Source organism: Camellia sinensis, chromosome 12 (assembly GCF_055761805.1).
Source record: "Camellia sinensis isolate YWXY chromosome 12, ASM5576180v1, whole genome shotgun sequence".
NCBI classification, from domain to species: Eukaryota; Viridiplantae; Streptophyta; class Magnoliopsida; order Ericales; family Theaceae; genus Camellia; species Camellia sinensis.
In genome coordinates, this window is record NC_138972.1 from 40,679,337 (window position 1) to 40,705,667 (window position 26,331).

Below are 26,331 nucleotides of genomic sequence, written 5' to 3' on the forward strand. Positions count from 1 at the left end.
ATAAGGGAGCCTCAACCCTCTTGCCTTAGGTTCAAAATTTTGGCTTGGAGCTATACATACACATCTATCTCTATATTTCTCCATTTGTCTCATATTTGGGCTTGAAAGTGTAGTTTCTTCACACTTTTGCACACAAACACATAGTGAAACACCACACTCTTGTTGCTGAGGTACCTGAGGGTCTTGTTGGAACTCAAGAGTTGGTTTTTTAGCTCAGAAAGTTATTGGAGTTGCTTCCTTGAAGTGGTTCTACAAGGGTGAGTCATTAGCCCTCTTTTAAGCTTTGTGTTCATTGCTTATTTGGCCCTATTTGCATGTTGTTTTAGGCCTAACTTTCTACGGCAAAAAGTTCTGATTTTCAGTATTTAAGATTTTGTTTGAGGTCTCTTTGGTGTTGGGGGTGATCTACTCCCTTGCATGCCTTGTTTGTTAGGCTTTTGAGCCTTCACTTTAGGCCCTTGTGATCATCCTTATTTGGCCTCTTCACCACTGAATTCTAGAGGAATTTCAGTGGTGGAAACTTGGTTCTGAGGCCTCAAATATGAGGGGGTTGTCCCTCCTCCTCTTTTCTTGTATGTTTGTGTTGATGGCTCATCACAAAAGCATGTATTTCTATCTTCTTGAAGCTTTGTTTGAACAATTTTTTGTGACCTTTTAGACCTGCCATGACTCTATTTTTTGTTGTCCTTGTCACCCCTTGCATGCTTCTTGTATGTGTAGTGTAATCCTCACAAACTAGCCTTGTAGGCCTCATGTTTTAGCATGTCTTGTTAGCCCATTTTGGCTTTATCTCAGCATGTTTTTGGTGTTGTTTCAGCATGTTATAGCTCTGTCTAGGGTTGCTTTGATAGCCTCTTGCATACTCCTTGCACTTGTAGTGCATTTCTATTCACTAGCCTAACATGCATCATGCTTTTGACCATCATTCTAGCATGTTTTTGGCTCTACTCCAGCAAGCTTTTGTTCATGTTTTACCATACTTGAGCTCTTTTTTATGTTGTTTTGGTCATGCAGTGTGGCCATACACTCACATCTTTCACTCTTTCAATGCTTTGGAGGGTTGGTGCTTTATGCCTTAAGTATGAGCCTTTATGTATGCCATCGTGCCTAGGATTTTGGGCTGCCATATCAATGCGTTTTGGGTGTTATTTTGCCATAATACAACTCTGATTTTTGTTGGCGAAGCCATCTCATGCTTGGTTTTGGTAGGCGTAGTGTAATCATGCTCATTAGCCTAGCCTACTTGATGTTTTGGCCCTTCATGCTAGCTTGTTTTGACTTTTCTCTATGCATGTTTTAGCATCATTTTGGCATGCTCTAGGACTGTTTTGGATTGCCTTGGTCATATGGTTCTTGTATTGCATAGCTGTAGTGCAATTGGTTTTGCTGGCCTTGAGTTTTGAGCACCATAGCATGCTTCATTTGTGACATGTGCAGGATTTGGCATTCTTTAACATGTCATTTCAGAGCATATAGCATTTTCATATTCTCACTTCTTTCACTCTTTGAGTGCTTTTAATGGTTGTGCATTATTGCCTCGTTTGTGGCCTAGCTTGTATGCAAGCATGCCTAGACTTTTGAGCTCCCATTTCAGCATGTTTTGGTCTTTGTTTTGACCTATTTGAGCTCTGTCTATGGCTAGTTCATTCATTTGTACCATATATAGCATGCCTCTTGTGTAGTCCTCCTTGGTAGCTTTATGCCTTAGGCCTCCTAGCATGCTATGCTTGTGTTGTTTGGATGATTTGCCATCATTTCATACATGATTTTAGTGCTGATAGTGTGGCTACACTCTTACATTTGTCACTCCTTGAGCACTTTTGAGAGTTGTGCTCTTATGCTTAATTGGTGAGTCAATGCATGAGCATGCATTTTCTAGCCTTTCATGCCATCTTTTAAGAGTGTTTTGGCCATTATCTTGGCATGCATGAAGTCTATTTGGGGTTGGTTTAGTCCATTGTGCATTGCATTTTATAGCCTTAGTGTTGTGTACCTCAATGCTTAAGGACTTTGTTTTGACATGCTTATGTTGCATTGCATTGTGTTTGGCATGTTGTTGCATTGCATTGTGTTTGGATAGGGTGTTAGTCCAAACACGAGAAACAAAGGACGTTTCATACTTGAAGTGATGAAACGTGCCTCATTTCTCGGTCGCCGACGCTCTTGATCATGCATGATAGAGTTTAAGGCCTTTATGTGTTATTTGTGCATTCATTAACATTGAATTGTGCAATCTTGGCTTCTCGGCCATCGTGCATTGCGATGCTCGGTTGATGGCCCGAGAGTCGAGAACCACACTCTCTTGAGCTTAAGAAATGATAGGGAGGGTGATTGTACACACATACCTTGCAAATACACTGTCGTGCCCTTTCTTGTTCTCTATTGCAGCAAAATGGAGTTGGGCAGAATTTTTTGGTCGGCAGACCAGAAAAAGTAGCTAGCCGACCACTTTTTCTGGTCTGCAGCAAGTGGAAGTGGTCTACAGGTGGTCTACACCACCAATAAGTGGTCGGCAATGCTCCTGGAGGTCTCCATGTTGGAGTAGAAGCTACTTGGAGCTTTGTGAAGTGCTTTGAAAACAAATGCAAACAGAGGCAAGTCAGGGCATAGTGATGGATTTCCGAACGAGGCGATCGAGCATGCATGCGCTTCTCGCCCCGACCCCTCCCCCCTTTTACTACTTTGCTTAGCTAGCTTATACTTTGGTTTTGTACTTAATTAGTTAACGTGTTTAGCTTATTGATTTATGCTGTAATGTTTAATTAGCTAGTGTAGTTAGCTAATTAGCTTGTTTTGTAATAATTAGTTAACTTGTTAGTTAATTAGTTTCGTTTTGTAATAATTAGTTTAATTAGCTTAGATTAGCTAGTTAGCTTATTATTTGGACCCTCCGTTGAGAGGGCACAATTGTTGTAATAAATGTGCGTATGTGTGATGCATGTCTTCCAACCCCATTTCTTTGTCCCTTTTATTTATCAGCTTTTGATGGTTAGTTTTAGGGCATGTTTCAATTAGCATACTTATGCTTTGCATGCGTGCATCATTCATTTGTCTTGCATGCACCAGGCTCGGCGCATCATACAAACTGCATTGTATTTCAATACCAATTTGAATACATGCTATCAAGTTACATTCACATGGCATCTTAGAATAGCCGAGCCTATCTTTAGTTGCATTTTGCATGCGTTGTATTAGGCATTGTTGACATAGCTAAGATCATGCATTGATTACTAACTAGCTTCTTTTTTGGCCCAGAGTACTAGGTAAGCTTTTACGCTTTAGCATATTGCATGAGATGTGTATGTTGCCATGATAACATGCTTGCCATGAGGCTAACTGCTTATGTGTTTAACTGCACAAATGTCTATGGATGAAGGTTGGATTGCTTGAATTGGAATAATTCATCAAAATGCGAGTTTTAAGCCCACTTGAATTGGCAAAATCATGTTTTTCTAAGTCCACTTGAGGGTGGCAAATCCACGACTTAGCCTACTTGTGAGTAGCATTTTCAAACCATTTTCAAACAAACAAACATAGGATGTTTCGTTCCAACTTGAGCGATTTAGTCTATACTTGTATGCTGTGCGCATCACATAGTAAATTAGCTAAATAAACCGGAACAAGAACACATGTGTTTTCAAAAACAACATATCATGTTAGTAGAGGCCGATCTTTGATCGGACGAGCGGGGGTGCTCATTTCAAGACCTTCCCCTCTCGTACCCAAGTTCCCGAGTCGAGGCAACTTTGGTGATGACGGACACGTGGCCTTAGGTACGAGTCAGGGTTTCCTAAATTTCTCAAAACAAAATATTTAGGTGGCGACTCTGAAATTTGGCAAAGCAGTCCATGTTTGGCGCTTTTTATTCAAAATTGATTTCTCAAAACGATTTGCCGGATTTGGACTCTTTGGTGATTTATCAGTCTTACATTGCACTTTGTGAGATTAGATTCAGAACCGTAATAGGAGTCCGAACTGTAATAGCTAAAAACTACAATTCGCGCCCTCGCACGTGGAGCGGAGCTTCGGGCGGTCTACACCCCCTCATCCTCTTCCACATCTGGTGGATTTGGACGACAGTTTTGAGGTACACCATTGCTAACTATCATGGTAGCGAGTTTCTCTCTCAGCGTTTTGATCTACTCAATGAAACGTTGTGTTATCTAGACCTCTAGTTGTACTTCTCGTGCAAGAGAATCACGCTCGAGCACGTCATCAATAGTAGCTTGTCAACCACTACCACGAACTCCTTGAACTTTGATGATAAATCAGGAACTGAGCCTAAGCTCTGATACCAACAAACGCAACATAGGAATGTGACAGCAGCAGAATCACAGAGCTATGATAGTCGCAACTCTTCTACAAATCTGTTGAATCAAAAGATTACTAGAAATATAGGAAAAATAAGAGAAATCTCTGTCAAAGTGTATACATTAAATCAAAGTTGTTTTTCCCTAATCCTTACAAGCTTTTTTATACTAGAACTAATCCTAATTCAACTTAGGAAATAAATCAAAAAAGGTAAAGCTTGCTAATTACACCTAAATCAAATAAAATACAAAATTTACCAAAAATAGAAAGATCTGAGTTAAGCTTAAATCTTGAAAACATAATGAAAACTAAGCATGTTGGACAAAACCTAACATCAAATATATTTGTTTGGACCAAGTAATTAACGAAACAATTCTTTCCTGAAACGACAAAATCGAGCAATTGAAGGCCTAGACAGTGGAATTTGGCTGAAATCTATAATACACCATTGCAAAGTGATGGGTATTGACCGTCACGTCATTTTCCGCCTTCCGATCAAATTTCGCTTCTACTAATACTTTTACCCTTTGCCCTATTTGTCCATGAGTTTTGAACTATATGGTTAAGCATTCTGCATCATCAGGTGAGAACAATTTTTTGGTCAATTTGTATTCAATAATGTCTCAAGAATCTCAAGGGGTTAACTTAGTAGTCAAGACTTGAAGTTTGGGGTTATACTCCATCCAAAGTCTCAGACTTCCTCAAATGTCTGAGATTCAAAATCGTCTAAATGTAAACAACCTTTTAGTGACCGCCCCCATTTGGGCTCTGTCATGGGTTTAAAGGTGCAATTTATTAGTGCCCTTGATTGAAGGGAGAATTACACATTGGTAGGATCATAAAAAATATTTTACAAAAAATAATAAATATTAATAATTAAAATAATAAAATATTTTTTTCTAAAACTTAACATGTGTAATTCTTCGTTGATTGAACTTGCTCTCCTTATAATTTCATAGTCGAAAATTGGCCCCACGATAATGGTGGTACGATTGGATAATCATGAATCATGAAGTAGGTAGTAGGTATGGATATGAGTCATCTTAGCCGTTGATTGAACTTCCTTTCCTTGTAGCCCAATAGTCAAAAATTGGCCCAACGATAATGATGGTGTGGGGTTATACTCCGTTCAACCCAGATTTCCTCGGCTGTGTGAGATTCAAAATCTTCTAAATGTAAACAACCTTTTAGTGACAAGTCCATATGGGCTCTAGCATGGCTTTAAGGTCAAGTTTGGCAACTTTGAAAAAAGTCAAAAAGTTAAAAAGTTAATCAAAAAATTAAAAAATTATCACTATTCACCAAAAAAAATATTAAAAAAATAATTACTCACACATCATACAACTCAACCAACATGAAAAGTCAAAGGGGTTGTGCAGCGTTTGTCCCAAGTATTAGACAGTTTGGGGCAATTTTTCACACACTGCTGTTCGGCCCATGGGGGCCTATCACAGGTCCGGTTTTGATAATCTGAACCATTTAATGTGTATAAATCGTCGAGTACTATATTTCTATTAAAAATCACATTGATCGGATATCGATAACTACATGATTAAATCAGTTTTGTATGAAAAAATGGATAGTGTTATAATTTATGATTGAAAAAAAAAAACAAATCCGATCAGATAGCTATCGATATCCGATCAATGTGATTTTTTATAGGCCTATAGTGCTCGATGAGTTCTACACATTGAACGGTTCAGATTATCAAAATGGGACCCGTGATGGCCCCCACGGGCCGAACAAAACAGTCCACTACAATGCCCGCAAAGTACCCAATAATTTCTTACCAAGAATTCGGCCGCCAGATTTTACAACTGTCATTCACTCATCTCCAATCTTCTCTTACACACTTCTTTATATAATTTTTTAATACGCATTTTTTCATAAAAATTCAAAAAATTAATCCAAACATCCATATTTTTTTCCTCAACTTTTTAGTTCAAAAAGATAAAAAGTGCACTTATTTAGGACATCACAAACAACCCTAAATGTGCAATCTATTTGAAGGCAGAATTACACATTGGTATAGGATCATAAAAAATATTTTATAAAATAATAAATATTAATAATTAAAATAATAAAATATTTTAATTTTTTTTGTAAACATTTTTTCTGAATCTTAACATGTGTAATTCTTCGTTGATTGACCTTGCTTCCCTTATAATCAATAGTCGAAAATTGGCCCCACGATAATGGTGGTACGATTGGATAATCATGAATTATTTACGCTGTGTTTGATTGTGTGATTTGGAGAAGAATTTGAAAAAGAAAATGAAAAAAATGTGTGAAATTAAATAAAATGTAAGTATATTTTATTCACATATCACATATCTTTTCTATTATCTTTTCCAAATCTCTTCTTAAGGGCTGGTTTGGTATCACCTACAAAAGCTAAAAAATTAAAAGATCACTAAAAAACAAAAAAAAAAATCATACTATTCACCTTATTCTCACAAGAAATTTGTGGGGTCAAAAAAAACAGTACAGCCACAAATTCTCATAAACGAAAACAGTGCAGCCGCAAATTTCCATAAAAAAAAAAAAAAAAAAAAAAAGAAAAAAAAAGAAAGAAGGCACAATGTAAGACACAAATTCCCATAAAAAAAATTGAAATACATGGAAAGTCAGCACAGTATTGCTGACTGTGTTAGGAAGGGCAATCTGATAATTTTGATATTTGCTACAATATTTTATTCCATATTTTTTAATAAAAAGTTAAAAAAAATTTTCCAAATATAAAATTTTTTTCTCTATTTTTTTAATTAAAAAAATCAAATCCCAATTAAATACAACATTAATATATAGCCGGTAGTAGATAGGGATATGAGTCATCTTAGCCGTTGATTGAAGTTCCTTTCCTTATCACCCAATTGTCGAAAATTGGCCCAACATAATAATGATGGTGTGATTGGATACGGTAATAAAAAAATTTAAAACTATATTTTATAAGTATATCACGAGGTCCACGCGGAGACGAACCTTAACTATTAGCAAGCGGTTTTAAAAGTATATTTTAAGAGTATGCCATGAGGTCCACGAGGCTCCCAGTGGTGGTTTGGGGTGATAAATAAATATATTATTTAATTTTTTATGAAATATAAGTTGGATTTGAAGTGACGTGATAGAAAAATGATATAACTTAAATAAGATAATATGATTTAAATAAGATAATAATTTTTTGATTTTTTTAGAATATCCCAAACAATGTCTTACTATTAGCAAGCCATCTTTAAATAATAATAAATTCATAATATTTATCAAAAAAATTATTGAGAAAGGTGAATAAGTGGATTACATTCATTATAGGGTAGCCAAGAAGACATTAAGGGTAAATTTAGAAACTTAATATAATAACTAAATTTTTTTTAAAAATATATATATATCAAAAGTCAAAGAACTATATAAAAAAATCAAAAAAAAAAAAAATTCTTCTCTATTTTTTACACTTTTTTTTAAAAGAATTAAAAAATTATTCTAAACATATTAATTTGTTCATTTTATATTTTAATCAAAAAAGTTACTAAAATAGTCTATTTTTAAATAATCTCGTTTGACAATTCAATATTTTAGCTTAAAAGTCACTAAAAAATTTAAAAAGCTAACAACCTATACAAAAAAGTTAAATAATTATTTTTTCTTTCTACTTTTTACACATTTTTTCGTAAAATGTCAAACAATCATCTAAAACATATTAATTTTTTTATCTCATGTTTAATCAAAAAATTAAAAAGAAAATTTATTAAAATAACATATTTCTAAACGAGTTAACCTATAAACTCATTCTTTGTGATAAAATTTAGAATACATTTTCATGATGGGTAGCACTTTTACAATAATAAATTATATTTTTTTATTGGGAAAACTACGCACATATAGAAGTTGGAGAAAAAAAATTACCAATATCTAGAGGGGTGCAACTGACACTTGCACCTCACAACCTTTCATTTAAAATAACATAATTTTTTCTCCCAACTCCCTGCATGTAATTATCCCTTTCTTATTCAACCATACTGCAAAAAGTAATTCTAGCATTTCAAATTAGGGATAATTATAAAAAAAAATACAATTTTACCTCTATTGTTAAATTCATATTTTATGCCATTAATTTGGTAATTTTTCTGTGCCTGTAATCAATTACGGTTATTCTATAAACTTTTATTTTCTGTTATAAAGAGACCACTCACGGTGAAACAGATAAGCTTTGATCATCCACACAAGAGAGAAAAAGAGAGCTGAGCAACTTCAAAAGTCTCTCTAAAAATATAATCCATGGAGGTCCAAAACAAACAACATCCAAGCCATGATGAAGAACAAGTGGTTGTAATCATGGTGCCTTTTCCATGCCAGAGCCATCTAAACCAGCTCCTCGAACTCTCCTGTCTCATCTCCTCCTACAACATCCCAGTTCACTATGCCTGTTGGGGCACCCACATTCACCAAGTCAAACAACGCTTCAATGGCACAAGAAACTATATTGATGATGTTAATGCCAACATCATTCATTTCCATGAGTTCCCCACTCCTCCAAATCTCTCACCATCGCCTTTCGAATCCTCTTTTCATCTCCGCCAACACGTAGCTTCACTCTTACAAAAAATATCTCCCACAACCAGAAGAGTTATCATCATCCACGATGTCGTCATGGCTTACGTGATTCAAGACGGTGCTACTCTACCTAATGTAGAAGCATTTGCTTTTAATCCCATTTCTGCGATCATCAGTTTCTTCGATGGATGGAAAGTTATGGGAAAACCTTTCCAGAAGCGACAAGAAGTACCAGAAGGGTTGCCATCTATGCAAGATTCAGGCGTCACTGCACCTGAGCTTGTAAATCTTTCAAGTCTTCACTCTGATTTTAGATCTGGAAGTATCATTAATTCATGCAGATCAATCGAAGGTCCTTATATCGATTTGTTAGAAAAGGAACACATTGCTGCAGACCAGAAGCAATGGGCAATTGGGCCATTGAACTTATATGACAGCATAAATTCAAAAGGCCAACACAAATGTAAATAAAAACAAACAATTATGCAGCGGATAAAATAATCATATCATACCTTTCGATGATAGAACCTCGTGGATAAATCACGTGCTTCCAGAGTCTGATAAATCAATCCCAGCAGTGGGGTGATATTACAATGGTGAATATCACCCACACAAACCACAGTGCAATTGACTTGATCGTTGTTTCTTGGGAGAGAGTCAGTTTATGGGTAGAAAACAAAACCTACGTTGTTTTTTCTCTTGGTTACCCATAACCATATATCAGATATATATTATATTTATCTCATTTATCCATTGGTTAAATGAGATAATATCTGATATCTATATCATCTATCCATATCATGATATGATAGATATATATCCTGAGTGGCTCATCCAAATAGGTTTGAATTCAAATTCAAAACCCATTTGGATGAGGTTCAAAAGGTTCTAAGGGTCATGCCACATGGGCGCCCAATTTCTAACATCTCCCACTCGGACATGAGTTGGCATGACACTGCCACGTCTCAATCTCAATCTCCCTAAAAAAAAACAATCTCATACTAGCCACTGCACCGTGCGACTGCTGAGAACACCTGCATGTGGGAGCTCTATACTAGAAACTCAAAATGAGCCAGCATAGAGACATCAACCCAAAAAGAATAGAAATAGTGTCTCATATACCCCAGACCCATCTAATTACACCGGTCCAAAAAACATCTCTAATCCCTCAAAAAGAGCATGTTTGACCCTCTTAATTCTTGCAATATATTCACACTCAATTCGCCTCTCATACAGAGCGATGTGAGTTGCCGGCAGTGAATATACAACAGTGGTGTAATACTAGATGATCTTCCCTTTGCCCTCATGCCATTTAGTTTAGGATTGACCGCTTTCCCAGTGATGTCCCTTAAGGCCGAATCATACATGACCGCAGGCAACATACCAAAGTAGCAGAACATCAACCCCTTACCTTATGACATAGTCAAAAGTCACAAAAGGGTATATAAATGAAAGTCATATCAATAATGACTCGTAAGACTCACACGGTGAGGAAGCAGGGATCCATTCTCTCACCTCATTACTCGGTCGCTAAGCACATATAGTATGAATACATGTTACGGTGGAGTAACTCTTCCATAAAGAGTGACGTCATACTCGATACACCGTACAGATATTAGTCTAGTCGCTTTCTAGCGCCTAACCCGAATTCTCTATTTGCTCGCCTTCTAGGCGCCAAATGAGATCTCGCATCTGGCTAATCATAACAGGCACAACATGGAAAGTGGGTACTAACATCCATGTTTGGTCCTTAACACGACCTCATCTTGGTTATAACCAAGGCGACATACATAGTGGATGATTTAAGCCTCTCTTGGCTCCGAATAAAATAAACCACCAGTCTCATCCTTGCTCGCTCCCAAGCGCCAAGGGCGATTGCTCGTGTGAGTGAGCCAATCTTGCCTGCTGACATCATCATCTGCTAATCATTTTGACACAAACCATAATAGTGTCAACATCCCATCATCTCAAAATAAGTGATCGATTTAAAAAAAATGACCACAGCTTGCGCAATTATGGATTCCAAACATAAGCCATATCAGCACCTCTTGCGATAAGTATATACAACGGAATCCACCATGTGCGCCTCACATGAAATGATTTAAGATCACTACCTCTTGCGCAATAACCTCTCTAAAGATATTTTTTGGTGACCAATTTGCGTTCATTCTTAATGCGCCCAACTAGCGCAGATGCGCCCAACCAGCGCATTGAATTTTACAATGAGCAAATTAATATGCTTCTAATAAAGCATTTTATCCACAGTCTAATGAGCAAGGTCAAAGTCTGAACAACTCAGTTAACCATTTATCAAAGATAACACTTATCATGCCGAATACGCCCACATAGCGTACTTTAGGCTCCCACAACAAAGAAAAGATCAAGGAATATAGGTCATCTGTTTCTCCCAAAGATAATCTGAGGATTCACTCAATAGCTAAGGCTCTGGCTTTTACCGATAGGTAAGTCAATGGATTTGCAATTTTGCATCTAGAATCATTCTAAGATATTCTCTATGTAAGTCATCGAAGACAGACCGAGAATTTTCTTAAAACAATCCCTAAGGATCGTACATCCGAGCATATGAATTACATCACCCATGTCCATCATATCTAAAATGGAGGACTGCCCACCCTAGGTGGCGACAACCTTATAAATTCCTGGCTCATAATGACTAAGTAAGGAAAAACTTTTTTTGGACCATTGATCATGCCTCAGTGGTCTTCATCGATCATCGTTGCCCTATCATGGCTTGACGAAATCTAAGAACCACTGTTTGGATAACTGCTTTAGGCTGTAAAAGATTTATTGGAACTAGCAACCTTTTTGCGCTCCTAACTTTTCACCATAAAAGCAGAAGGTAAATCCCTACGGATCTACTTATCCAATTCTCTAATGAGAAATCGGGTCACAATGTCCACAAATCAATGTTCCGAACTTATGTCAATTATAGCCTAAGTCAAAATAACCTCACTCCCCAGGAGGAAGTCTTCTCATAGTCTACACTTTCCTCAATGGTGCGACCATTCGGTATCTAGCGAGCCTTATGCCTCAAAAATGACTATCCAAATTACGCATAACTTTATAACAGTTTTGCGTCATAATGGAAAGTCAACCAAATTATAAAAAATGGTTAATCCTCAAAGACTTTGTCTTAAACTGCGCAACATTGATCCACTTTCTAAAAACAGGAGACTAGAGCCTTTGGCATTATCCTAGGCTCTTTATCATCTTGCGGAGCAATCATGAATGTTTCCCTCTCAATCACCCAGTGATGACGTGGAAAATTTTCACATTTGCTACCACGCAACTAAGAATGTAGAGTATTCTGCTCTAATGGAGTAATCCATTAGTAGACACATCGCTCCCACTGTCCCTAGGATATTGGAAATTTCTTTCCATTCTCAACTAGGCTACATAGAGCGCTATGCTTGGAATTCTCCATCTTATAGAGTTCCGAAAACTCTATTCACGTCACCTTTACTAATAAAACTTTATGTGACTTAGTTACACTACCACAAAGCTGCTTACCTATATGCACATGACCCGGAGGGTTTGCATGACCGCATACAATAATGCGCCACACGACCCTTTGTGTTTACAAGACAGCATACAATAATGCGCTATAGAACCCTAGGTCTTAACTTCGCAATCTTATGAGAAGTAGAATAAAGATAAGCTGCTTAATGGTTACAGATCGCCCATAGATGGCTCTCTGCTAACCCATTACTCAAAATGGAGTGTAAAAACTGATATGGAGGGCACTTAGTTAGGGATATAGGCAACAAACTAGTGCAATTCCCAATTGGGAAACATTTTGCGCCATTATCTACCTAACATTAACAATATTTAATTCCTTATCTCTACTACACCAGTGTGTTGTTGAGTACTAGGAATAATCAATGTTCTAAGCATCCATCTCTCTTCACAGAGTTTTTCTGAAAAAATAACTCAAATAGATACTCGCCACCTTGGTCAAAACTAAAAGCACAAAAAACTCTTATCTAATTGATCTCGACCTCATATGTGCAATGTCAAAAATCATCTCAAAACTTTTGACTTATGGGAGATCAAATAGTCTTGACTCAGATGCGTATCGTAATCTATAAATGTGTCAAGATTGAGGCTTAGCTATTGTACCCTCACACATATCTAGTCACAAAATATCATAGTGGACTAAATGCGCCAAAACAAATGACCTTCTGCGGCTTTCCTACTTACTTGTGCGCACCCATTGCGAACAAAGTTACACATTCACATGAGAGCAGGATGTCATAAGCGAGTGGGCCCGAGAAGGCCTACTCAAACCATCGTGTCATCATCTCATTAATGTGATTAAGTATAATAAGCCACTGGTTCATGACCAATGTCATAAACTAATTCCAATCATCTTAATGTGTGAGTTCTCGAAGACAAGTTTTAAAAGTTTAGGCCCAACTAGGTAATGACTCACGACTAAGTCATATTCACTAGATCATAAAAAGGATGTCATGGAGATATCAACTGCGCCTAAGTCGCAAATTTAACTAGTAAGTGCTAATACCCTGCACCTTCAAGTCAATTTTATTCTCCATACACTTTAATACATCTAGTTGAAAGATGACGATACTCCTGTTGCCATCTCTATTTCTCGCTTCATAGTTACTTGCAATTAATTCTACTATCCACAAGAAGGAGAGAATAAGCTATCAACTATGATAGCTCCTGAAGTAACTTAAGCGCGAATTAGGCTAAAGAGTCTAATTCAACACAATGCTCTTACAAGCGATGCGTTAAATTCTTAGAGTCATAACAACCTTGTCAGCCTTAACCTTTTCATTACTATGCTGCAACGTTTGCGCTTAGTGGTAAATGTTATTCAAAACGTTAGCCTAGTAAAGGAATCACACAAAGAAGCACCTCATCCATGTTTCACACTCAAGTGTGGAAACAGTAAGTGTCCACACTTAGACAAGTTGGCAATGCTAATAGATTTTGCAGCCACTAAGCGCTAATCTTTTCACTCAGTGTTAATAGATTTTGCAGCTTCTAAGCGCTAATCTTTTAACTTCACGTGATATTTCAACGCACACTATTATAGTGCATGAAATTTCGCTCAATCCACTCCCAATAATTGGGTAGAGAGCAAAACACTGCTCGTACTGGCTACTCGTCTTACACTTAATGACTAATTTATTTAAGCTCGCATTTCTTGGATGACGTGACTCTTGAATGTTACTTCATCCAATGATGTAACATTATTTACAAGTCAAATTACAAAGTCAATCCGCGCAGCTCATTAGTCAAGATCATATACAGATCTATTGAGGGCTTACTAATTTCAAAACTCCAAAACTCGCCAACCAAAACTATGTAGCGTGCCGCTAACTATAGCGCACACATTAGTTTTTATTGTGCCAAACAAGGCAACAAAAACACGGCGACTTTGAGTCATGTTTCCTTACTTTGGCTCAATTAAGGTTTGACCTAAAGTCTCCAAGACTTTTGCTCATCTAAAGAATGGGATTAGTTTGTTCACATTTGAACATCTCTACTAAGTTTAGGTCAACCAAATTAACTTCCATAAGCTAAATCAATTTAGAGAGAAATTCGCATTGGGATTAATTTGATTAGCATAATATAATTTTGCCGCAAAAATCTAAATTAAATAGTGACAATATTACACAAGTCGCAAGATCGAAAATCCGCTATGCTCGTAATCATCTCTTGCGCCACAAGTGACAATTATCCAAAATTTAGTTTAATTTATGCGCAAAATATTGGTTTTCGGGAGTTAATCTACAAAGATTTCTCTCAACCGAATAACCTCCCACTGACTATGGCATATACAAAGCATGATAAATTCCATACAATAGCATTTTAATGTAAATCTACAAATAACTCATGCTATATTTATTTAATAATGGAATATAAATAAATAAATAATCATGCTCTTCTAATTTCAACATATTACAAATCCAAAAAAAAATATGCTATATTCAATATTCAGATTATGCCATAATTAAAGTGTACATCATTTTGAAATTTTCTGGAATTTTTCTGAAATATTCTGGAATTTTAAATAACTAATAAACACACATAAAATTAGAAATAAAAAATCCAGAAACTGATAAACTGAGACAATATTACCAGTAGATAGTAAAACATTTCAGAAGTCCACAATAAAAATTTCAACCCCAGAAAATTATTTATGTAATACCAGAATCATTTTAAAGCATAAAAAATGAATTATTAACACAGAATAAATATTTTTTATTTTCGTAAAATTTTCAAAATTTTACAGAATGTAGAAAAATTAATTCTGAGTCTAAGGGTACCAACCATGCTTAAAATAAAGCTATAACGAATAAATTATGGCCAATTAACGCAAATCAGAATTAAAAAACAAACAAACAGAGCCTTAGAGCCAAGCCAGGGGGAAAAACGGCTCGGCTCGCGGCTCAGCGCAACTCGGCGCGAGTCGGCGCGGCGCGGCGCATGGCGCGCGTGTGTCGCACACGTGGCGCGGCTGGAAGCGGCGCGGCTAACGCGCGCGTGTGGAAGGAAGCTGACAGATCGCGCGTGTGGCGCGTGGGGGGCGCGTGCCTAACGCGCTCAGCGCGTGGAGGCGCGTGGTGGCGCGTGGGGATGCTGCTCGGCGTCATACAGCGCGTGAATCACACGCGCCGCCTTCCCGGGTGTTTTCCGGTCCGATTTTTGTACTGACGGACTCCATTTTTCACAATAAAAACATTTATGGCATAAAAAATAACATTTAAGCAACATAAAATTGAGATATATCACTCTCTCAATCTAAATGGAGTTAAAATGCAAAAAAGAAAACCATGCACTTCATCTTCCTCCTCCATTAATATTCATGCATATACATGTATATATACGCATGTAAAAATAGAAACACGAAAATATCCATCAATGGCTCTGATACCAATGTAAATAAAAACAAACAATTATGCAGCGGATAAAATAATCATATCATACCTTTCGATGATAGAACCTCGTGGATAAATCACGTGCTTCCAGAGTCTGATAAATCAATCCCAGCAGTGGGGTGATATTACAATGGTGAATATCACCCACACAAACCACAGTGCAATTGACTTGATCGTTGTTTCTTGGGAGAGAGTCAGTTTATGGGTAGAAAACAAAACCTACGTTGTTTTTTCTCTTGGTTACCCATAACCATATATCAGATATATATTATATTTATCTCATTTATCCATTGGTTAAATGAGATAATATCTGATATCTATATCATCTATCCATATCATGATATGATAGATATATATCCTGAGTGGCTCATCCAAATAGGTTTGAATTCAAATTCAAAACCCATTTGGATGAGGTTCAAAAGGTTCTAAGGGTCATGCCACATGGGCGCCCAATTTCTAACATTTGGAGTGGCTTGATAAGCAAGCTCCAAATTCTGTGTTGTATGTTTCGTTCGGATCGACAACTTCAATGACAGATGAACAAATCAAAGAGCTTGCAATTGGGTTAGAACAAAGCGAGCAGAAGTTCATCTGGGTGTTCAGACATGCAGATGAGGGATCCATTTTTTCAGAAGATGTCAAGAGAGGTGAACTGCCAGAAGGGTATGAGGAGAGAATGAAAGAAGTTGGAATGGTGGTGAGAGATTGGGCACCTCAACTACAAATTTTGGGACACCCATCAACAGGTGGGTTCATGAGTCACTGTGGATGGAATTCATGCATGGAGAGTATTTCCATGGGAGTGCCTATAGCTACTTGGCCTATGAACTTTGACCAACCCATTAATGCTTTTCTGGCAACAAACATATTGAAGGTTGGCATTCCTGTTAATCAATGGGCACAACAGAAGGAGCTAGTGAGTTCATCAACCATTGCAAAAGCTATCAAAACATTAATGGCATCAAAAGAAGGAGAAGAGATGAGGAAGAAAGCTGAGGAACTAGGTGGTGCCACTCGGCTCTCTGTGAAGGAAGGTGGTTTTTCTCGGATGGACTTGGATTCGTTCATTGCTCACATAAGTAGGTAGGTTTGCTTCTTGTCCCGAGATGTTTTGATGTTCCTTGAAGTGAATTGTTGATGCAGAACATGCAGCTGAGGAACTCTTGTAACGAGTTTGAAATTATCTCAAATTTAATAGTTTGATCAGAATTGACATTTTAAATCAAAGTCATCCTCGTCCCTAGTGATGATGTATGGTGGATTTTAGCCAATTCCTTCGTTGAGACCCCAAATTAGTGATGTTACCTTTTTAAGAGAGCTTCGTTTTTATTTTGAGAAATCCAATTTTAGCACCGCCCTGTTTTGCCTGTTTTGACGTGTTTCTAATATTTCCTAGTATATTTAGATTTGGGCTTAGCTCAATTTTTCAAATTTTGATATTTTTCTATTTATTTTCGTGTGTAGCAAAGAATTAGCATTATATAGGTTCGTCTATTATAAATAATGGCATATGTCTTAGGGCAAAACAACTTTTATTCAATGGTGTGTTGGGAAATTAGTAAAATGTTGATTTTTTTGATTTTTTTGCTAAAAAATCAAGTTTTTTTGTGACTTTTTTTTGTGTAAAAAAGCTAAAAAATCAAAAAATTAGCTTTTTACGAAATTCCCAAATTGCCCCTCAATAATATTCATAATTTTCTCTTCCTTCTAAAATCAAGGTTTTATTTTTCCCATGGATTTGAGATCCCTTTTTATCTACTACAATGATATATCTGCTTCTCTATGTATTCCGCTTCGTCAATTGTGGCTTAGACTTTCTACAGACAACGATATGGAATTCAAACTATTCTGGAAAAATCTCCCAAAAAAATGTAGATATTGAATTGATGAAATATGGAGTCTAAGTATACAATGAATTTGAGTCATAAATTAATGTTTTTGAATAACATTTGAAGTAAAATTTATGAAATTGTGGTATTATTGTATGGGATGAAGCAGTTTGTCAACTACTACCACGAACTCCTCGGACTATGAAGATAAATCAAGAACTGAGCCTAAGCTTTGATACCAACTAACGCAACATAGGAACGTGATAGCAGCAGAATCACGGAGCTATGATAGTCGCAACTCTTCTACAAATCTGTTGAATCAAAAGATTACTAGAAATATAGGAAAAATAAGAGAAATCTTTGTCAAATTGTATACATTAAATCAAAGCTATTTTTCCCTAATCCTTACAAGCTTTTTTTATAATAGAACTAATCCTAATTCAACTTAGGAAATAAATCAAAAAAGGTAAAGCTTGCTAATTACACCTAAATCAAATAAAATACAAAATTTACCAAAAATAGAAAGATTTGAGTTGAGCTCAAATCTTGAAAACATAATGAAAACTAAGCATGCTGGAAAAAAACCTAACATCAAATAGATTTGTTTAGACCAAGTAGTTAACGAAACAATTCTTCCCTGAAATGGCAAAATCAAGCAATTGAAGGCCTAAACGGTGGAATTTGGCCGAAATCTATAATACACCATTGCAAAGTGATGGGTATTGACCGTGACGCCATTTTCCATGTTCCGATCGAATTTTGCGTCTGCTAGTACTTTTACCCTTTGCCCTATTTGTCCATGAGTTTTGAACTATATGGTTAAGCATTCTACATCATCAAGTGAGAACAATTTTTTAGGTAATTTGTATTCAATAATGTCTCAAGAATCTCAAGGGGTTAACTTAGTACTCAAGACTTGAAATTTGGGATTATACTCCGTCCAAAGTCTCAGACTTCTCAAATGTCTGAGATTCATAATCATCTAATTGTAAACAACCTTTTAGTGACCGCCCATATGGGCTCTACCATGGCTTTAAATGTGCAATCTATTACTGCCCTTGATTGAAGGGAGAATTACACATTGGTATGATCATAAAAAATATTTTATAAAAAATAATAAATATTAATAATTAAAATAATAAAATATTTTTTTTTTCTGAAACTTAACATGTGTAATTCTTCGTTGATTGAACTTGCTCTCTGTCACGACCCAAACCCGCCCCTATGGGTTTAGCATCGTAATCGGCCAATAATCCGTGATTACCAAAGGCCTGCTTAACAGTAATAACAACAGTACAGAGTAGGGGGCTGGCGGAAGTCAAACAGTAAATAAAAGATGTCCAATGAGCTGTGAAAATCTGAATAAAAAAAGACTTTTATGGACTAGTCCACATTCATAACCATAAACATATATACATATCGGATAGACATAATGTCACGTCCCAAACCCGCCCCTAAAAGTTTGGGCATGACCACCTCAAAAAAAATGGACATAAAACCTGATAAATATAACCTATGGGGCCTGAACGGAAGCACCTAATAAACAAAAATCTATTCCATTGAGCTACCACTATCATGCCAGGATCACAACATCATAAAAGTAAATAATATACAGAAAACATACATACACATACATTGACTCAACCCATAATTGGGCATATAACAAAGCATATTAATGAAAGACAACCGAAGCATAAACCCCAAAAACTCAATAACAAATACACGGGCTTCGGTTAGTGCCTGGACACATCGAGGTTGACAAGAGAAAGACGAGCCTTAAGGGCTAGGACTGGCTTCCCAGTTGATCACCTACAGAACAGACAAAATACAGAATGAGTGAAACTCAATGAATAATAGTACATAAATAATGTAAAGTGTAACCTAAATAGTAAGGCATAAGACTGCAGAGACATATGATTAACTTCATTCCATAATCATTTCAAAACAGCCATGAATTCAGTTTTCTTAACAGAGTAGTTTTAAACCCAGTATGTACAGAACTTCCATAGGTCTGCAGATACAAAATGGCCATAGGCCCAGAAATGCATATATATATATATATATATAACAGAACAGCCTTTCGGCCCAGAAATATATATATAGAACGGCCTTTCGGCCTAGAAATATATACAGAACAGCCTTTCGGCCCAGAACAGCCCTTTCGGCCCAGAAATATATACAGAACAGCCTTTCGGCCCAGAACAGCCTTTCGGCCCAGAAATATATACAGAACAGCCTTTCGGCCCAGAACAACCTTTCGGCCCAGAAATATATACAGAACAGCCTTTCGGCCCAGAAATATATACAGAACAGAACAATCCCAAAGTCATATGAATCTTGTCACACCACGATATACACAAATCATCTCATGGTCTACTACAAATACTCATATTCGTCTCATGTATATCAGAACATTAATAATACTCCTTGATAAGGACATTATCATTTACCTCATACCAGTCTTGATTCATTATTAACAAAACAGAATGAGTCGGAATACACGAGCATTATCGCTTCTCTTGTTCGCTACCAATCAATAGAAGTAATTTACAGATGACAGAACGTTAGTAATGCTGTTAACAGTAAGCAAACCCAATTATATAGCAAGTTTCTATTCAGAATATCATTTCCACAAACTCTTTTTGTTAACTTGTTTCATCATCTCAATAATTCATATACATTTATTATGCGTCCTCATAACACGTTTCCGATAATCCTAAACCGTAATCGGAATACAAAATTAAGCCAACTCTTTCCACGTTCACATAGGTTACACCAACCCTCAATCCACATACGTGTTGCCATAATGCCACGGACAACAGAATGTTATTAATAATGATTATTAACAGAAAAGAATGTATATGTGAAGTACTATTACTCACAGTGCGTTGATGGAGCATTTATTCCTCCCGAAGCGTGTCCTACATACATATGAAGTCACACATTAATTCTTTAAATCATTTCCCCTAATTTCCTTTCTCATTTTAACATGATTTACAATGCCCATAACAAGGTTCATTCGTAAATTTTTAACATTATTTCGAAACATTTCAGAAATCCAATTAAACTTGTACTCGTATAATTCAACCCACCAATTCCATGATTCCATTTCCAATTTGAGCAAAATCATTCTTTATCATCACAAATTAACCTACGGTTTTCAAGAACATAAAGTTTTCCATAAAAATTCATACTTCTCATACCATGACCTTACATCCCAATTTCCTCCTTGATTATACATCTAAGGATCATACTCCATCACCTTAACCTATCAATTGAACCCTCAATGCTTCAAACCCGAAATTCCCAAATCTCATAATTTACTCTATATGCTCAAAAATGCAAATTGTACATTAATACAATGGAAATACCACAAATCTATCTCTTGATGTAAGTATTGAAGAGTATTAGAACCCTTACCTCAAGAATCAACAAAGGAGCAAGCTTGAGGAGAAACCTTCGCAAATCCGAGTTCCAATCGGGTAAAAACATTGATCTTTTCTTATTCTCCATCCTTGATGCAAAAACCATGGTGGATTGTTGTTCAAAATAGAGGAAATCAAGGTTTTGAGGCTAGGGTTTCGGAGGTTTCAGTCTTAGGAGAAGAGGAAAGAAGAGAGGGGAAAGAAAATGTGGAAAAAGATCTCAAAATCCCATTTTTACGTTGTTGTACTCGCCAACCCCGCTCGAGCGTCCTTATTCCCGCTCGAGCGTACCTGCTCCCAGCACAGATCCCAAAACTTCAATCATGTGTAACTCTCTCATCCGGACTCCGTTTTAGGTCGTTCTTGTGTCCAAATTGAAGCCCCGGAGATAAGCTTTTCAATGGTTCTAACCTTACTTTCAAATTCAAAGTGTGGAAAAAGAAAAGGGCAAAAGAGTGACTGCTGAACATAAACAAATTGTTCGAATTAAAGTTTTTGGTCCTATCTTACTTCACCATCATATTACCACCTCAATCAATATTCCAAAATGAAATAAGAAGATTCCAAATACACTACTACAATGTCAAGGGTAATCTTACTTTTCACGCTCGAGCGTCGCTTCAACCGCTCGAGCGCGCACAGACCAATAAAGCAGTCCGCTCGAGCGTCAACTTCTCCGCTCGAGCGGAGATTCACAACTCTCAGAATCTCAGGCCGTCTGCAAAATTGCTAGGAACCCCAAAAGTCAACTCGAGCGTCAACTCCTCCGCTCGAGCAGAGCGAAAAATTCTGGATCGTCACATCCTTCCCTCCTTAAAAGAAATTTCATCCTCGAAATTGAAGGAGACCAAATAGAAGACAGTTCAAACATAGACGGAAACACATTCGGTAATGCTCCAAAACTAGATCCACACTTGAGATAGGAAAGGGTCATAAATACTTTCGATTAACACACACACATCAGAATTTCAACGGGTAAGGAGCAATACTAACCATTTATAATCCCGAAGTCCATAGCAACTTCTCAATTAACAACAAATTTTCAATTACACTTCACTTAACGGCACCACCATTTCTTTATTCCACTTGACATTAAAAAAAAAGTGCAGACTATCATACAATTACTCTTTAAAGACAATTACATAGAGGAGTTCCTACTTAACTTCAAGAGAAGCCAATCAAACATACCTTAAGCTTTAGGATCTCTACAACCTTTTCACTTTCTCATTTGCTCCCTAGAAGGTCTATGCTTTTCTTTTCAACCCTTATTCCTTTCCATACATAAGAAGACTTACGTATACATATAGATAGTCATATATAAAAGCATATAGGACAAAATCCAATCGTTAAATCATTCCGAAATTGAAATCTCGTAAACATACTTAAGATTACATACAAATTATGCTGATCACAGATACATAATCAATTCAGATAATTAAACCTTTAAGGCTTCCAATTTCTTATCCGATTATTCTAAGTATAACAGATACGTTTCTTGTTAAACAGATAGGCATCCTTAAACAAGGTTTCACTATTTAGTCTTAACTGCTCAGGAGATTTCACCATAAACATTTAAAAGTACAAAACAAGGACTGAAAAACATGATATATAAATTCTTACAGCATGCATTAATTGTAATCATAATGAAAGTACTCTCCACTAAATCTCTAACTAGGTCAGCCCAGCTGTAATACTTCAAACGCAATTTTGATTAGAGAGTACACGTTCAAACTTATCTTATAATGCAATTTACTCGGTAGTACATGACCATTACGGTTACATATAGTTCCCAAAATAAATTAATTACGTGGTTAGACTTAAATCCTATTATGCATCATTGAATCAGATCTTAGAACCTACCAAATAAGGTTCTGCCTAAGAAGTACAACATATTCCATTTCCGAAATCATATCAAAATCATATCGTTATGTGGGGTCAAAACCACATTTACTAATTCTTGACAAGATCGAAATGGTGGGAAGAAGAATCCCCATTATAAACACCTGATCATGTCATCACAAGTTCAAATCTGGATAATAAATACAGCTATCAAAAACAAGGCTAGAAATCGAATTCAAAATCTTACTTGATTAATCGATCATAACCGTAAGGTATAATATTTTCCTTTACTAGCGCTTTTTCTTGTCATAGCACAAATTACTTTGGTCTCTTCTCTTTTTTTTTTTTTTTTTTTTTTTCTATCATTCAAACAATTCTTCTTTTTCTTACTGGAAGACACGAAGTCAATCACAAGGTTTCGTATTCACATCTTGTAATTATAGTGGATCAGCAAACGGTCATACAAAAATTAGAGACCAATCATCGGGCTCAATCAGTTAATATAAATAGAGTTTCCAGTTATTCCACGTACATAGATGCTACCAGGTTCATTCATATGATTATAACTCTCAGTAAGTATACAGTAACCATAAGAATCACATCCTTCCAGAGTCCATAAGAGCAACAACTTGTGCAATAGTATAACAAAGGAGCAATTTGATTTCGTGACATCAAGGGTCAGAATTCTTAGTAAGACGTAATTCTTGGTAAAATTAATTCAATGTGGTAGTCAATCAATTTGTAATCATGTAGTGAGTATTGTACAAAGTCGTCTAAACATGTAAGAGAAAGTAAATGTCCAATAGGTATTGCTAACCCATTAACAAAATGGAATATTCCCATGTCCATTTGTTTTCACCAGAATCCACGATATCATGCAAAACAGTTCACATCATAACTTCCATATAGGTGATATAGAACAATGTCACAACCTCTAACATTTGCATAGTTACACAAAATAGTTCATAGGAATGATTTTCTCAATCTTAAGTCACTTAATATACAAAAACAGAATTTGAATTCTTGCAGTAGCTTAGCTACTTACCGATCATTTAGTTTGACTTCGAAGTAGTCAATAGCTGCTTTTTTTCTTCTTTTTTTTTTGTGTGTTAATCTCACATAAGTAGACACGTGATATGGATGAGATCCTTCAAATCCTTCAATCATTTCTTACAAGAAATCCTGATCGCAAATGACATAATACACGTAAACAAACTAGATTACAGACTTCAAATCACAAATCACGGATTCCATAATCAAATCCTGATTGCACATAAACGAAACAGATAAATAGAAACATATTCATACATATTCCTAGTTATACTTGAATCAGAAACAGAAATCAGAGTTTATGCTTGATCATAATCCACCCGTACAAGACCGTCGGTGGCACCATCCGTACAAGACCGTCGATGGCAAAACATATCTTGTAACATACTGAACCCACGGTATTATTACCCTCGGGCAAGGCCTTATACTAAGGATGCCATGAATATTTTTACATATATGGATCATCATTCCTTAATTCGTAACGTAACATATCAGAAAATAAAGCATTACTTGTCATATCATGTCATTATCGTGCGCTTAACAAAATAAACTAATTCACTTCTTATATGGGTCACTGTATACATCACTTTCTCTTGCAGCCGGTCATACGTAACATGATTCGACTACTATACAAAACATAACTTATCAAGGTACGTATCACAATAACTTTTCAAATCATAAGTCCAAACAGTACCATGACAAGGAAGACATAACTATATCATAATTACCTATTCCATACCTAGTGTTCAAGCAATTCTTCTAAATAAATAATAGATGACTATCAGTGCAAAAAGAACAACCAAAAATTGCATGTGCGTTACTTACCAATCATTTTCCCTTTTCATTTTGTCTAACCAACCCGAGGTGATCCTCTATCCTTAATCCCGCCATGCTCTACATAACAATCAATTACAATATATATACACAAGGAATGTGCACTAGGCATGGATCATATCCATTAGCATGAACAGATTACATTCAACGTTGCTATCAGTCTTTTCGTATGCACTAAGGATGTCATGCATGAAGCCTAAGTCTTTTCTAGACATCCTACAGCTCAATGGATCCGTGTGTGAGATAGCAACTCGTGCTCTGATACCACTTGTCACGTCCCAAATCTGCCCCTAAAAGTTTGGGCATGACCACCTCAAAAAAAATGGACATAAAACCTGATAAATATAACCTATGGGGCCTGAACGAAAGCACCTGATAAACAAAAATCTATTCCATTGAGCTACCACTATCATGCCAGAATCACAACATCATAAAAGTAAATAATATACAGAAAACATACATACACATACATTGACTCAGCCCATAATTGGGCGTATAACAAAGCATATTAATGAAAGACAACCGAAGCATAAACCCCAAAAACTCAATAACAAATACACGGGCTTCGGTTAGTGCCTGGACACATCGAGGTTGACAAGAGAGAGACGAGCCTTAAGGGTTAGGACTGGCTTCCCAGTTGATCACCTTCAGAAACAGACAAAATACAGAATGAGTGAAACTCAATGAATAATAGTACATAAATAATGTAAAGTGTAACCTGAATAGTAAGGCATAAGACTGCAGAGACATATGATTAACTTCATTCCATAATCATTTCAAAACAGCCATGAATTCAGTTTTCTTAATAGAGTAGTTTTAAACCCAGTATGTACAGAACTTCCATAGGTCTGCAGATACAAAATGGCCATAGGCCCAGAAATGCATATATATATCTATATATAACAGAACAGCCTTTCGGCCCAAAAATATATATACAGAACGGCCTTTCGGCCCAAAAATATATACAGAACAGCCTTTCGGCCCAGAAATATATACAGAACAGCCTTTCGGCCCAGAAATATATACAGAACAGCCTTTCGGCCCAGAAATATATACAGAACAGAACAATCCCAAAGTCATATGAATCTTGTCACACCACGATATACACAAATCATCTCATGGTCTACTACAAATAGTCATATTCGTCTCATGTATATCAGAACATTAATAATACTCCTTGATAAGGACGTTATCATTTACCTCATACCAGTCTTGATTCATTATTAACAAAACAGAATGAGTCGGAATACACGAGCATTATCGCTTCTCTTGTTCGCTACCAATCAATAGAAGTAATTTACAGATGACAGAACGTTAGTAATGCTGTTAACAGTAAGCAAACCCAATTATATAGCAGGTTTCTATTCAGAATATCATTTCCACAAACTCTTTTTGTTAACTTGTTTCATCATCTCAATAATTCATATACATTTATTATGCGTCCTCATAACACGTTACCGATAATCCTAAACCGTAATCGGAATACAAAATTAAGCCAACTCTTTCCACGTTCACATAGGTTACACCAACCCTCAATCCACATACGTGTTGCCATAATGCCACGGA

General features: G+C 36.3%; 1 protein-coding gene across 1 annotated transcript; it reads left to right on the forward strand.

Moving 5' to 3' along the window:
• Positions 1–8,488: 8,488 nt before the first annotated feature.
• On the forward strand, positions 8,489–17,140 carry LOC114282279 (zeatin O-glucosyltransferase). Its single transcript, XM_082896812.1, has 3 exons — positions 8,489–9,322; positions 9,865–9,869; positions 16,258–17,140. The coding sequence occupies exons 1-3, from the start codon at positions 8,584–8,586 to the stop codon at positions 16,873–16,875; spliced, it is 1,362 nt and encodes a 453-aa protein (XP_082752938.1). The 5' UTR covers positions 8,489–8,583; the 3' UTR covers positions 16,876–17,140.
• Positions 17,141–26,331: the final 9,191 nt, after the last annotated feature.

Coding starts and splice junctions, on each gene's coding strand:
- LOC114282279 (XM_082896812.1), top strand. CDS start 8,584: ATGGAGGTCCAAAACAAACAACATCCAAGCCATGATGAAGAACAAGTG.